Source organism: Rhinolophus ferrumequinum, chromosome 11, assembly GCF_004115265.2.
Source record: "Rhinolophus ferrumequinum isolate MPI-CBG mRhiFer1 chromosome 11, mRhiFer1_v1.p, whole genome shotgun sequence".
Classification (NCBI taxonomy): domain Eukaryota; kingdom Metazoa; phylum Chordata; class Mammalia; order Chiroptera; family Rhinolophidae; genus Rhinolophus; species Rhinolophus ferrumequinum.
Window position 1 is genome coordinate 42,069,007 of NC_046294.1, and position 14,781 is coordinate 42,083,787.

Here is a 14,781-nt window from a genome sequence, read left to right on the forward strand (position 1 = left end):
CTTTTCAAACATCACAGTGCTAGTATATGTCACAGAAAGGGAAAATAAAGAAAGGCAAAGAAATGAAATTGTGCCTTCAAAGATTCAAAGACCCCAAAAGTGGGCTCCTGGGAGGAACACTTCCCTCACCAGGAGCTTACCTCTTGTCTTCACCGGGCCACCAGCCCTACCCCGAAAGCAGCACTGACCCATGTGCTCAGGCGCCTACAGCGGGAGGACAGACCAGGACAGGTGGCTGCTGGGGCCCCTAAAGTCCTCACCTTCGTGTAGTGGAACTGCATGGGGTCATCGGTGGAGAGAGAAACATGCAGCCCCTTGTGCAGAAATTCCCTCAGAGGGTTTTTGGAATATTCGAGGAACAGGCTGTTGTTGCTAAGAGGAGACATGGCAATGGGGATCTGAGCAAGGTAGTAGAGATACTGCAACACCGGACTCTGCAAAAGAACCACCAAACTCAGGTGACAGTGCCAGAGAGAGGAGAGCCGGAGGGAAGGAGGGGAAACCAGGGGTCCGGGTGGGGTCTGGGCAAGGCCCCATTCAAGCCCGAGTTCTCCAAACCCCGTCCCCACCCTCACCGCCACCTCATTCCCACCTCCCATGTCCATCTCTCCCTGGGACAGCCCTCCTGCCCGGTGTTGGAAGTGCTCCCTCTTGGCTCCAAAGAGGAGGCACAATTCAAGGCAGGAAGGACGGCTGACGCCAGGGGGTCAGGCCAGGAGATGCCCCACTTTTGTTGTTTTTTGCTCTGACCACAAACATTCAGGTTGAGACTATAAACACTCCAGTTCCTCAGAGGCGGGAAGGGGCAGACTTCACCAGGCTAGAGTGGTTTCCTGATGTAGCACCCGCCCCACATGGAAATGTGGCGGCTGATTAGACCTCCCCAAGACCAGGGCAGGGGAGCAGTCTGAGCAAACGGTTCCTATGGGAGTGATCCAAACTAAGGAGAAGACTGAATGCACAGAGTTCACAGTGGCATTATTTACAGCAGCGAAAAGTTGGATGGAGTCTGGCCGACAACTAGAGATTGGTTGAATCAATTAGAGACCATCCACATGGCAGGCCATTCTTCTAACGCCTTTAGAATGAGGAGCACAGATATTATGCTGCAGCCCAGAAAAATGCTTGTTATACAAAGTTAAGGGACAAAGAGGGAACCAAAGCTTTGGGTTCATTATGATAATAAACATTTTAGAAATATGTTCTGGAAAAAAATATGGGAATTAGAAATAGTCCAAAGCTAATAACGGCTGTTTTGATTAAAGCAATAGCAATAAGGCTTTTTTTCCATTTCTCCATTTTTCAGAAAATCCAAATTGTGATAATATTTAACAGTATCACTTTCCTAATTAAATATGAAACCAAGATGACTACAGCCAGCCCAGCCCAGAAAAAGGCCCAGGCCTTTTAGCATCACTGGTCAGAGGCTCTCACGGAGCGGACAAGAGCCCAGCGGATCCCACTCCTCCCCAGGGGAGACCCCCGCAGGACTGTCACGGAAGGGCAGGTGACTAGGAGTGGCCCCATTACCTTCTTGAGGAGCAACCCATGGGAAATGTTGTCGGCAGTCAGGAAAGCAGACACCAGGTGGGTGATGGAGCCGGCCTCCCCACAGTGAGGCCGGAACAGGAATGTGCTCAGGCCTCGTTCCCTGCAGGAGAGTGAAGGCTCTTGGTCAGTAAGGACCCCTGGTCCCCCTGCCTGGGACCCCAAGGCCTAGGGCCTATTCCAGGGGAGTCATACCCCCCAGAGCAGTCAGCACAGCTGATGCAGGGCACCCTGGAAACTACCCTTCCCAAAAGGCAGAGGCCCAGGCCCAGAGCTCCTCAGAGCCAAGAGACGCCATCTCTGGGGAACCGAGAAAGGGCCTAGTGGTAGAAAGAGACCCTGCCGTGTCCTCCATCCACGCCTCCCCTTCTCCTCTTCACCAGGCCTTCCTTATAGTCCAGATTCATAGACCTTCAGAGCAGGAAAAGTCCTAAGAAAATATCAAGTCCAACCTCTTTGTTATAAAAACAGGCAAACCCAGAAAGTGCAATCAGACATTAGAAGTCACCGAGCAAGTCAGTGGCAAAGCCAGAACTACAACCCCTTCTCCAAAAGGCAGCCCAGGACTCTCCCCACCCCAGCACCAGGCCCATCTTCTTTCAATCACAGTCCCATTCAAAACCTCCACACCCACAAACTAGCACTGGCTTAGGTTGAGCTAGTGAGGCCCCATGACCCAGGAGTGTTGCTAGATTTGCAGGGAGGGGCGGGAGTGTTGCTAGATTTGCAGGGAGGGGCGGGAGTGTTGCTAGATTTGCAGGGAGGGGAGTAGGTAGCTCCGTGTTCTGCTGCCGACTTAGTCTGCTTTGCTCCCTGTGATACACATGCCCGGTGCCTCGGACAGTGCCTGTCACATAGCAGGTGCAATCATTTATTGCAGGAGTAATTGCACGTGTGAACACGCCTATGTGTTGGCATATCATATGTCTGTATCATATCAGGGATGGACAGGTACACGTGGGTGGGTGTGTGTGTGAACACGTGTGTGTGCCAGCATGGGGTCTGGCTTCTTGGTGCTATGTATGATCGTGTCTGTTGTGGTGGTCATGCCTACCTGTGTGAGGGCCCGTGGCCGTGTGTGCAGGGCCGATCACCCACCTGCGGAGGTTGTTTAGCACCATGATGTTGGCGTACATGTAGTACAGGTAGTAGCTGTAGGGCGGGTTCTGCTCACTGGTCCAGATGTCCGGGCTCGGGCTCTTGTCCGAGAACATGTGTTCGCTGTGCTTGGACTCATCATCCACGCTGTCAAATCCTGTCACCTGGGCAGGAGGAGAGGTCCTGCATCAAGCCAGGGCAGATGAGCTGCCAGAGACCTTGGAGTCCAGGGTCTCAGGTTCACACCTCAGCTGGGGACCCAGTGACCAGCCTGAGGGATGGGGAGCGGGCACAATGCTGCTCTCTGTTCAGAGTTCTGCTCTGCACTCACTAGCTCCAGGCTTCCCAGGAACTCTCAGGGCCTGGCGTGGGGTAATGTCAGCCCCTCTACAGAGGGGCTGTATGCAAGTAATGCAGGGCCTCGAACTGCACCTCCCATAGGCCTCAGCACAAAATATGTCCAAACCCAACTCCTCCCCCTCCTCCTCCTCCTTCTCTTCAAGGTGTCTTCACCCACTGTCAGCAGTGGCCCCTAAAAGCCACACTATCCACCTCTCAAGACACCAGGCACCAGGAGGCCCCCTAGACTTCCCTCTCACTCACCTTCAGGTTTTGCCGAAGTCCGGTCAACCTACACCTATGCCCACCACTCTGCCCAGAGTCCCTGGCCTGCCTCCTGTATACGCATACTTTTCTTACTCGGGAGGCAGCATGGTAGGGAGATGATGACTCCTGCTCAGGAGTCAGGCTCCTGGATGTGAATTCCAGTTCTGCCACTTTTTAGCTTTCTGATCTCTCAGTTTTAATCTCTCCATGTGTAAAATGGAGCTGGTGCTTCATAAGGCTGTTGTAGGGATTAAATGAGACAATCCAAGGAGAGCACTTAACACAGGTTCTAACACACAGCAAGCACACACTACCGCTTATTACTAACACCAAGAACGTGGTGTAAAATGGTGTGAAGTAGGGGAATTGTGAGGCTAAAGCGAGATCATTTCGTGGTGTGGAACATGGGTGCAGGCAGCAAACACTAAATGTGAGCTGCTACAGGGAGTTCCAGGCCCCTCATCTGTCTGCGCTGCCGGAACAGGCCGCCGCCCCTCATCTTGCCCTCTTCCCCCCCTCCTCCAGCCACCTTCTATTCCAGGCCATTCTCTACACAACAGCCAGGATGGTGTTTGTCTAAAACATAAATTCAACAGTGTCCCTCAGCTTGTTCAAAACCTTTCCTGGAAGACTCCCTCCGCCCCGCCACCCCCACACACACACACACACACAAACTTAATCACCCCTCCCCCATGGCCCCAGCCCTCTGGAATCTTCCCTCCCTCCCTCCTTGTCAGAAATCATGCCCCTAACCTCCACCAGATACTGAACTTGCTTCTCACTGTCTCCAGCCACCTCTGTTCCAGGCACCCAGAGGGAGGGACCAGCTCCTGTCCCCTCATGCCCTTTTGGTTCAGTCTCTCCTCCATCTCTACTCTCTCTCTCCCATAACTAACCAGATATGGAAGATAAATATATTTTGTGGGGCTTGTGTACTTAACCAAACAAGGAGTGAGGACCATAGTTTCTAGGGAAAAGCAGGAGAGCTGAAATGTCTGCATGTCTAAGAAGCCCAGAGGCTTCTGAAAGCCAGAGTATCCACACCCTCTGCCCCCACACACACACTTTCCCCCAGGGCAGGAGGCAGGATCCAGGCTTTCCAGCCCCACCTGGCCAGGAACTGACTCGCAGTCCTCACCCCTGCTGCCTGCTCAGCACCCCTCCCCGAACCCCACCCCCCTGAGCTGCCCCTGAGAAGGGGACTTCCCTCCCTAGGAGAAGGTGTTATTTTAGAAATTCAGCCTCTTGGGGCTGGCGACCCCACACCTTGGGCACAGGAGTCACAGGATCTGACAAGGGAAGCCTGATCCCACCCACAGGGACTCCTCCCCTCCAGGCCACTGTGCACGTGGCCTGAGGCACCACCTACACTTACATATTTGAGGAAGAGGTGAAGCTCTCGGTGATCTTGGGGGTTGACTGTGGCCTCAAAAAGGGGCAGGAAGATGTTCTCCAGCATCTTCCCAAAGTTTGGCAGCAGCTTCTTTGACCTAAATATGTCACTGAGGAAAGCAAAGACTCCATGGTTAAGGTGGACCCACCTGCCCCCTTGGCCTGTTGGAGGACAACCTCAGTCACTTCCTCAGGCAGCCCGTGTCCCCATTTAAACACCCAGAGTAGAGTCAGAGATGTGGCTTGAACACAGATCCTTCCTGAACTCCCAGCAAGTTCTGCAATATTAGGCATTGGTTTGCAAACTCAACACCTACCTAAGCCCATCAGAGGGCTTCCTCAAGCCAGAGGCCATGCTGGGAGAAGGATGGAGGGATTCAGGTTGACCAAGGGTCTGAGAGATGAGGCCTCCTATTTCCCAGTGATCCAAACTCTCTGCCACTCAGCTTAGTTCCCCGAAACCACAGGCCCCAGCCTGTCCAGGGACCATGAGCCCCACATCAGCCAGACAACTGGAAAGGACAATGGTGGTCTGAGCCATATCCAGGGAGAAGGCCAACAATGTGGACCACCACAAGGTTACTCATACCCAGGTGCTAGCCCAAAAGAACAGCTATGTCCTGCAGTGAGAAGATGGGCAGTCATTCCCACCAGGCCTTTGCACACATATGTTCTTCAAAGAGTACGAGTTTGTCCCAAAGACATCTCTGCTGACCACCCCTCTCTATGGGAAAAGCCCTGGAGAGAAGAGGCCTGAGCTGGCACTGGAACAGATCCCACCCCTCAATAGTGCAGACTCAGCAGCCCGTGCGGGACCGGCTGGAGCCCAAAGGGCACAGATGGACAGTGGGCCGCCTCACTTACTAGATCCGGGGCACCTGGATGATCCAGCGCATGTTGGGTGAGTAGACCTTGTGCTGGATGAACCAGCGGGCGAGGTTGAGCCACTCATCAGGACTGCGGCCGTAGATGGAGAGCCGTGGCTCTGAGTACTGGTACTTGCTCTCCTCCAGCTCCCGGGCCACCTCCTGGCACCAAGAAGAGTTCAGGTCAGGCCAAGAGCACCCCAGCTGCTGGACCCTGCAGCTCCCTCCGCCATCTGCTCCCGGGCTGGGGAGACCTGATCTGCAGCCCCTTGCTGCAGAGGAAGCACTCACTCTGCCTCAGCAGAGGCTCCTTCTTAGAGATAGGCCTTGGGTCTGCACTGTCACAGGCATAACCAGCCAGGCAGCAGACATGGCTCCGCATGGAGCTAAGCTGCTCCCAGCCAAGTTCAGGCTGCAAACAGACAGGACAGCAAGCCTGGACGCTGTGAGTGCTCCCAAGATGGATACCCTCCCCCTCCTCATTTGCAGTTGGCACAGGGGGCACACACAGGACCAGCCTGCACGTGGTCGGGAGCTGGCAGCCAAGGCTGGAGCACTGAGCACCTCAGCCTTGCCAGAGCTGGATGTTGGATGGACAGGGATTTGGGAAGAGGTAGAAGAAAAGGAGGCCGTGCATGGGCCCCCATCCTCTGAAAGCAGATGCTGTCAGGTGTCTGCGGATGAGTTGGAGGCTGAGGGCTCACTCACCTTAACCATCCGAGCAAAGTACTCTCCTCCCAGGTAGTTTTCAGTTTTCAAATACAGATCACGCAGCTCACTGGCCCCCACAGGGTTGTATTTGGAGTTGAACTTATCAAAGCGATGGAATGTCTGCCGGCCCTGGAGAGAGAAGACCACCAGACAGATCACCACATAATTCTACAATCACCACACACATTCCCCTCTCCAAACCGTTGGTGTGGCCATACTGAGAGATGTCTTCTATGTCAGTTCTTGCATGAAATCTTGGAAGGTACTGGGGTCAGGACCATGTATCCTCACTTGGCCAGCCCTGGGGTCCTTTTGTGAGGCCCTCTGTGAAGAGGGACCAGGGGGCATTGTGCTCCAAGCGACCATGGCTAGGAGCATGGGTGGCTAAGTGAGCAGAGAATACTGAACTATTGAACAATCAGTAAGAAAACATGTCCTACTAAAGCTTAGATTTTGTGAGGCACTTTATCTCACTCAACATTTTGTTTAACACAGGTGGTTTTCTTTTAACACAGATTTTTTTAATTGTGGTAAACTATACATAGCACAAAATTTACCACCTTAACCACTTTTAAGTGTACAGTTCAGTGGTAATTATTACATTCACACTGTAACCATCACCACCATTCATCTCCAGAATTCTTTTCATTTTGTAAAACTGAAACTCCGTATCCATTAAACAATAACTCCCCATTCTCCCGTTTCCCCCAGCCCCTGGTAACCTCTATTCTCCTTTCTGTCTGTATGAATATGTTTATTCTACGTACCTCATACAAGTGAAATCACACACTATTTGTCCTTTTTTATCTGGTTTCTTTGACTTAGCAAAAAAATTTCAAGGTTCGTCCATGTTGTGGCAGGTACCAGTGCTTTATTCCTTTTTAGGGCTGAAAAATATCCCATTGTTTGGCTATAGCACATTTTGTTTTTTCATTCACCTATTGATGGACTTTTGGGTTGCTTCCATCTTTTGGCCACCGTGAATAATGCTGCTATAAGTACTGATGTGCAAGTATCTGTTTTAGTCTCTGCTTTCATCAGTTCTTTGAGATACATACCTAGGAGTGGAATTGCTGGAATATATGGTAATTCTATATTTAACTTTCTGAGGAAACTCCATACTGTTTTTCATAGTAGCTGCACCATCATTTAGTATTTTAATAACTTTGTAATGTCAATAGGCCCATGGCATCCACCATTTTACAGGCAAAGAAATAAAAGTGTGTGTTGTTTAAAGGCACACAATTCCTAAGTGACAGACATGGAATTAGAACTGGGACCTGCCTGACTCCAAGTCGTACACTCTTTTCCCCTGTCCCATGGGATGCTCCAAGCCCTGTTATTCTCTGATGCCAAATTACGTCTCACCGTCTCCACAGCTAGAAGAGAAAGAGCTGCTTCCACAGCCAGCCTCTCTCCTAGCACAATCATGGCTGCTTTTCAGGGGGGCTGAGTCCCCAAGCAGGACAGCTCGGGACACTGCGCAGAAGCTTACTCACCGCGTGGACGTCCAGAGAGTCCACAGTGAGGTCATAGGGGTCCATGTGCAGGCTGTCAAACACCTGCCGCAGGGTAATCTTCCGGCCCTGCTTCTCGGCCACAATTCTGTCGGGCTCCGTCTGATATGTGTGCTTGATGAAGCGCAGCAAGTGCTTCTGGTTCATACAGGCAGCTGCGTGGATGTGCGTGTCCACCTACAACACAGCACCCGCCAACCCATGAGCCAGGCCACCTCTCCTGGCAACAGGAGTTAGGATGTCCAACCCTCAGCACCTTTGGGGCCACCGAGGCAGCCCCTACCAACGCCTGGATACCCCCTCCCCATTTCTCCTCTAGAGTTCAGAATGGGTCTCCCTCCCCCTAGCCTTGCTACCCAATCCACTTCCTTCCAGCATCAAGAGATCTGTTTAAAATGTAGATTGGATCTGGCCATGCTCCTGTTAACAAAACAATAAAGGTCCCCATGTCTTCAAGATAAAGCCCAAGCTCCTGAGCCTGAGCTTCAAGGCTGACTTGAAGCCTTAACTCTTATCTGCCACTGTCCTGCTCTATCCTGCCACTCCTACCAGAAAGACAGACCACCAGACATCACAGAAATGAAACAATTCAAAGCACCAAAAACACAGTGTAAACATACAGGCACCTCAGCCGTACTGGTTCATGTGGATGGATGCACAAGAGAACCTTAGCCTGGCTTAGCGAGGCCTGACACAGCTGGGCTCAACTACCTCAGCGTGACTCAGCACCTTCTGGGCTTTCTGTTTGTGTTTCCAGCTTCCCAGTGACACCCTGCAGGGGGCACAACCTTACTTCCCTGAGTCACAAGATGAGGAAGGAAAACAAGAAACAAGGGAATGATCCAGGAAGCATCCGAACTTCAGAATCTCCAAGGTGATTATTTTTGGAACAAGTAAGACATCACTGGATGTCAGTGTTTTTAATTCACAAGAGGACTTTCTTTCATCTAAGATCCAGGTCTAAACAAACAGTGGAGTTTCCAAACAGGGCTGGCCCGTAGCTGGCCCCTCAGCCAACACTGACCGTTTCCATAGCTAGGCAGACATCAGTAATCAATGACAGCCTCTTTTCACTAAGCTTTGGGAGAAGCCTGAGGCAGCCACTCCCAACTGGTCGAGTTTGGCACAGAAAATGAAACCTATTTGCTACCCCAGATATTACATTTACACCAAAGTGGATAAGGCCTAATCCTCCCCAAGCAGCAAGCATACTCAGCCCCTCCTTCTTAGCTCTGAGCAGAAAATAATTGTCTCAGTTAGACAGTCTTGCTGGTTGGACCTCACGATGTCGTAATTCATGACCCGCTGCAATGTTGCACGTGCTTTCACAAATACTACCCACATCACAGCCACGCACAGCTCCTACCTCTGAGCACGGCCCTAGCCTACCCCACAATACCGATGGGCACCTCGGACTATGGAGGCCAGCCTCCCAGCCCATCCTGGATTTCAGAAAGCCAGCTCTCCTCCCACAGGATATAGCCCCCAGGAGACAGGGAGGGGCGGGCGCAGGCCTGACTCAGAGCAGACCTGGGCCTATGTTTATGGACTGACTGTGGTGACAGAGAACAGGCCACTGTGTGACAGCACAGGAGTCAAGGTCATCTCTGTCCAGACAGCACGTTAACCCCAGAATGACAGGGAACCCGGAGGATGCGCGGATTCTCTCCCACATGGGGGCCAGAGAGCAGCTGGTTGGCCCCGGAACACCCACGGGGGCCCCACCACAGTAGCAAAGTGTCGGAACCAGTGCAGTCAGGCAGCAGGACGCAGTCAGGCCCAGAGCATTCACATATATGGAGGGCAGGCCTGTACCGGGGTGGGCGAGGAGTTTCCTTGGACACCCATCTGGGCCTGTGCTGGATATGTAGGCTGTATTTAGACAGGGCTGAGAGGAGCTGGCATAGAGACTGAGGCACCCACCTGTCTGAGATTCACAGAGAAGGAACAAATGGTGCTTGAAGGTGAAAATGCCAGGTAGGTGGTTCTAACCCACATCCTTTCACCTCGGTCTGGAAATAGACACTTCATAAGCCTCACACTCTCACTTCTTAACGATCCCATCCAAGTGAGAATCTATACCAGACCCCATGATGTTTAACAAACATCATTTTGGGGCCTCCCCAGAGGGGACCTTCCATCTACCGTTGCTGAGTGCCCCCAGCCTGAGCTGGGCTTTCCCAGAGAAGCCACTCCTCCCAGGGCAGACCCCAAGGAGGGGCAATCTTCCAGAGGTCCCACCTGGGACGAGGCCCCTATGAAGATGACAACCCCACTGTGACTCAGGTGTGGCCATCCCTCTTCCAGGCAAAGCCAGCCTAATCTCCACCCTCCCCCATGAGCTTCTCTCCCAGCTCATTACTGTACCCTGGCCCCTCCCTGCTTCCTCTGAGAAAGCCATGAGCCCCTGCATGATCCAGAACCCCACAGGCCTCTGCAGCCCACCGCTCCCCTCTGTCCCTACACCTGAGCTCCAGCCACACTGCATTGTTGGCAGTTATGGCAATGCACTACTCATAGTCTCTCTCTTCTCCCATACAACTCTCTCCCTCTGGTATTCGCATATGCTGTTCCCTCTGCCTGGAATGCCATCACTTCCATTCCCCTACCTCACCCTTTCCTGGCTAACTCCCACTCTTTAAGTGAATTCTGGCCTTTTCAGGAAAGCCATTCCTGTCACAACATTTATCACACTAATTGTAATAGGCTGGGAACTTCTTGTAGACAGGAAGTGACTCTTCTCCAACATCAAATGCCCCATGCTTAGCACTGATTCCTTGCCTCACTGTACATTAAGTAAATGGAAGAAATTGGAAAAGTCGGAGGCTGTGATCATTTGCCATCTGAGCCCAGGTCAAGCCAGCTCAGCCACTCGAGGGGAGGGCTAGAGAGGAAACACATACTTCTCTTTAAACACACCTGATCCCAAAGGAAGCAAAATCATAAACTCCCAAGTCCAAAGAGGTCTTAACAGCTTTTTCTCTCCATGATTAATTTAATACATCCTCTACCTTAAAAGTAACCTGGCCTCAACTCATGACCTGTTAACAGGTCATGCCCTGTTTTCCAGGGAAGAGGGCACACTGCAACAGGTACACAATATGGGTACCAAGTCCCATCTGAGGTACAGCCTGATGCATGGGAGGCAACACGCCTTCTGCACGTACACATCACACTGCTCTGGCCAAGGCACGCCACACAGGGGACTAGCCCCAGATAGCTCGGGGCATCCCAGTGGGTCGGGAGGGGTCCGGGAGGGTGGCTCTGCACATTGGCCCACTAACGCACCTTTCTCACATTATAGAAGTCTCGGTGGGGGTTACTCTTCAACTCTTTGAACTCGGACATTTCATTTAACATCTCATGAAGGCTGAACTTGGATTCCAGAAAGTTCAGTCGCCGGTGACAATATGTTTTCCTGCAGGTTGGGAAGGGGGAGAAACCATAATTGAGGAGAAGTCTTATCACGCTCTCCAGTGTCTGCAGGGACCACCCCTTGGGTGGGAGGTCAGGATGGAGCAGAAAGGGACGAGGAGGTTCCAGCTTTCTACAGACCCAGCTGAGTTGTGTAAGCACATCCATGTGCTCTATGAAACGACTGGGCAGTTGATTCAGGGCAGTGGAGCTGACTCTGCAACCTCATACAGGTTCTCTGACTTCTAGCTCTAGGTGCTTAGGCAATTTGATCTCGAGCCTCTGTTTCCCATGAACAAATATGGAGCTGACAATGCCCAAGACTGACGGAGGGTTAACTTGGTTTTTATGCATGTGAAGGGCCTGCCTCTGAGCAGTGTGGACACTCATTAAAAGTCTCCCTCCTTCATCTTTTCCTTTTCCTTTCCTCCCATCTATCTTCAGCCGCCTTGAATTCTTCAAAAAGAGTTTGACTTCTGCCCAGGAAATCAGTAATAGAGTCAAACTATCAGGAGTGACCTGCCCACTTTGGTGTGCAGAGGAATCACCCTCTGACTAAATGGCGTCCCCCCAAACCCCAAGGCCCGAGGACTGCTCAACTCTGAGGTTTGCACTCTGGGCAGATGGAATGTAGTAACGAACATCTCAGAGGAATGTAGAGATGCTTGTTACTAGGAGAGAAATCTCTGCTAGGACTGATGCCCTGCCGCCCCCAGCTGGCAAAAGCCATTGGGGGTAGGAGTGCCTACTGTGCAAGGCCAACTGCCAACCCACACGCAGCCCGGATGCCCGGCCACATGCCTGTGCCCACAGCCACACGGGACCCTCAACCACAATTCATGCCACCTGCTTCCTTGTGCCCCCACATTAACAGCAGCTCCCTTGGCGTCCAATCACTCGGACTCTCAGAAGGAATGGCTGCCTCCCCTGGAACAGCACCGTCATCTGTCTGCCAAGACGAGCCCCAGAGCGGAGCACAGGAGTGTCTCAGACTGAAAAGGGATTTCAGAAGTCATCTCACGCAGTATCTCTCGCCAGCAGGACTTACCTTAACAGCCTCCCAGACAGGACAGCCACTGAGCCCTCTCCCTCTCTGCCAAGGCTTCCCCTCAAAGCTCCTCACGTTGGCTGAGGTGAGCCTCCCAGGAAGTCCCCGACCCCCTCCCAGGTCTGATCTCCGCCCTCAGATCAGTGAGGACCAGCAGCCACACCCCCTTGGGCCCACTCTCCTCCCCTGGAGACTAGCCTCACACCCATTCCCAGTAGAACCCAAAAGGCAGGACAAAAAAGTGCCCCTGAGGTGACCAGCACAATCTCCCTCCCTCAGACTTGCAGTTCTGCCTGGGCACACCCAGCCCAGCACAGCCGCTTGGAGGCTCAGAGTCCATGCATGGTGAACTTCCATTGTTGATTAGCTTAAGTGCTCACCAAGAAGTGAGAGGCCAAAGGAAAGGATTAAGAAGTACAAATTGGCAGTTCCAAAATAGTCATGGGAATATGAAGTACAGCATAGGGAATACAGTCAATAACCTGGTAATAATTATGCATAATATCAGATGGGGACTAGACTTATCAGGATCATCACGTCGTAAGGTATATAAATGTCTAATCACTATGTTGCACACCTGAAACTAATATAATATTGTATGTCAACGGTAATTGAAAAATAAAAATTATTTTTTTAAAAGTGAGGGGCCAAATTCAGGAAGACAACTACCTGCCAGGTCCGCGTGAGCCAAGCCCACAAGCATCATGGGGGGGACACAAAGTTCCCAGGCTCCCTGCACTGTCCCCTCCAGAAACACGGAAAACCCAACACCTGAAGCAACAGTTTGCATCACTTCTCCATCATCTTAGAGGAATGCCCTGGGCTGGTAACTCTGCCAGGCTGCCATCCTGCCTGGGGAGAGGGGTGACAGCCATTTTAAGGTGCACATGTGGCCACCAGCAAACAGCTCAGAAGCTCCACACCTATGTATGAAGAAGGGACAGGTAGCACCAACTCTAAAAATATGCCAACCTACGATGGAAAATTATTCCAGAAACAGAAAGAGACTGGGTATAGGGGAAACCACTCTCTTTCTGGGCTGGTTTAAGTACAGGAAAGCCCAGAGTTAGCCTTTCCCACCTGTTCCCACAGAATAGCACCCATGCAAGCAGAGGCAGACGGGGGAAAGCTGGCTTACGTGGGCCCATCCGTGATAAGAGCCAGGATGTGGCTCATGTCCATCGTGTAGGTCTCCAGGTCGGGGTAGGGCAGGTTGTGGGGCTCCTGGCTCTCCAGTGTCTTCTGGTTATCATACACAAAGAGGATGCCGCCCTGCATGCGGACCAGGTAGCCCAAGTTGGGGGGCGCATCATCCAGGTCATAAGGGTCTTCCTGGGGCAGTGGGGGAGGGTGGAAGTCTGCAAAACAGGATTGAGTGATGCCAAAATGCCCTTGAGCTCCTGAGCTCACGTGGGCGCAGAAGGCACGTTCGCGGTGAGGCCCGTCCTGGTCTTCCTACAGAAAACCCAACTGCCCTCCAACCACCCCCTCCCACCCCAGCATCTCAGATTCCCTTTCCTGCTTTATTTTGTCTCCTTAGTACTTACCACTATGCAAAATAATTCACTTAGACATCTTGGGTAGTCTATGTTTGTTCCGTGCACTGCTATCTCCCTGTTTCCTAGAACCGTCCCTGGCACGTAGCTGGCACTTCGATACATTTTTTTTTTTATTTAACTGAACTGAACTGAAGCCTCCTGGGTGCTTCAGGGATGCTAGGCATATTACAAAGGGCAGCTGTGTCTTCTCCTAATAAGAGAACAGAGAGCACCTGCGATGGCCCAGTGGGAAGAGCTGTCCCTGTCCTCCCACATCTTCCTGAGTCCAGAGAGACCAAGCGGCTAGATGAAAAAGCACCCCTCCTCCCCAGAGGAACACAAAATAGAGAGCTTGTGTCCCACAGAGGAGGGAATGCCAACGGCAGAGCTGTCTGTCCCCACTCCTATGGGTTGAGTTAGCCCACAGGAGGCAGAAAACTACTCTTGGCTATTCCCCAGCTATGAGACATTGAGCAAACCCCTTTACATCTCTGATCCTGTCTGTTCATCTGATGATAACAACTCCTGCCTTAACAGGCTGTTTTGAGGGCTGCAATAGTGGGTATAGGAAAATGCTTTGTAAACAGTAAAGCCCAACACATAAATTATAGGGCATTATTCTCGTTACTCTCATAATGAGTTTTCCTGACTCTTGATAAACTCTGTCTCTGGCCAAGGAACAGGTTATGCTAAAGAGCAGTAGAACTGGGGGCTTTAACTCTGCACATCAGCCAACCCCACATAGCAGCCAGCAGCCCAGCTGCCAGCCTGGGCAGGAGGAAAACCTGGAATCTTCACTGAAGGAAGCAACTACGGTGGGGTGACCTGCCTGGGTGTCCCCCATCAGTCCTTGGAATAGCCTGCCCCTGGAGCAGATGTGACGTGTCATAGGGGCTGAAGCAGCACAGATCTGGGCACTGATGTCCCCCGTATCAGGCACAGCCACAAACCAGCTCAGGAATCCCTAAAACATGCCAGTGGACTGTAAGGTGCAGGCAGAACAAATGCCTGCATGACGCCACCGCCTCCACCCCATCACATGC

At 52.0% G+C, this 14,781-nt stretch overlaps 1 protein-coding gene across 7 annotated transcripts in view; it reads right to left on the bottom strand.

Moving 5' to 3' along the window:
- AMPD3 (adenosine monophosphate deaminase 3) overlaps positions 1–14,781 on the bottom strand; it is a 45,820-nt gene that overhangs the window by 5,299 nt on the left and 25,740 nt on the right. For all 7 annotated transcript variants that reach the window (XM_033119798.1, XM_033119799.1, XM_033119800.1 and 4 more), the window contains exons 5-13: positions 13,339–13,558; positions 11,027–11,156; positions 7,721–7,915; positions 6,219–6,350; positions 5,509–5,672; positions 4,628–4,754; positions 2,647–2,810; positions 1,531–1,651; positions 261–434 (exon numbers count right to left, since the gene is read on the bottom strand). In XM_033119798.1, coding sequence (XP_032975689.1) covers positions 261–434; positions 1,531–1,651; positions 2,647–2,810; positions 4,628–4,754; positions 5,509–5,672; positions 6,219–6,350; positions 7,721–7,915; positions 11,027–11,156; positions 13,339–13,558 — 1,427 coding nt within the window. The remainder of the gene's footprint in view (positions 1–260; positions 435–1,530; positions 1,652–2,646; positions 2,811–4,627; positions 4,755–5,508; positions 5,673–6,218; positions 6,351–7,720; positions 7,916–11,026; positions 11,157–13,338; positions 13,559–14,781) is intronic.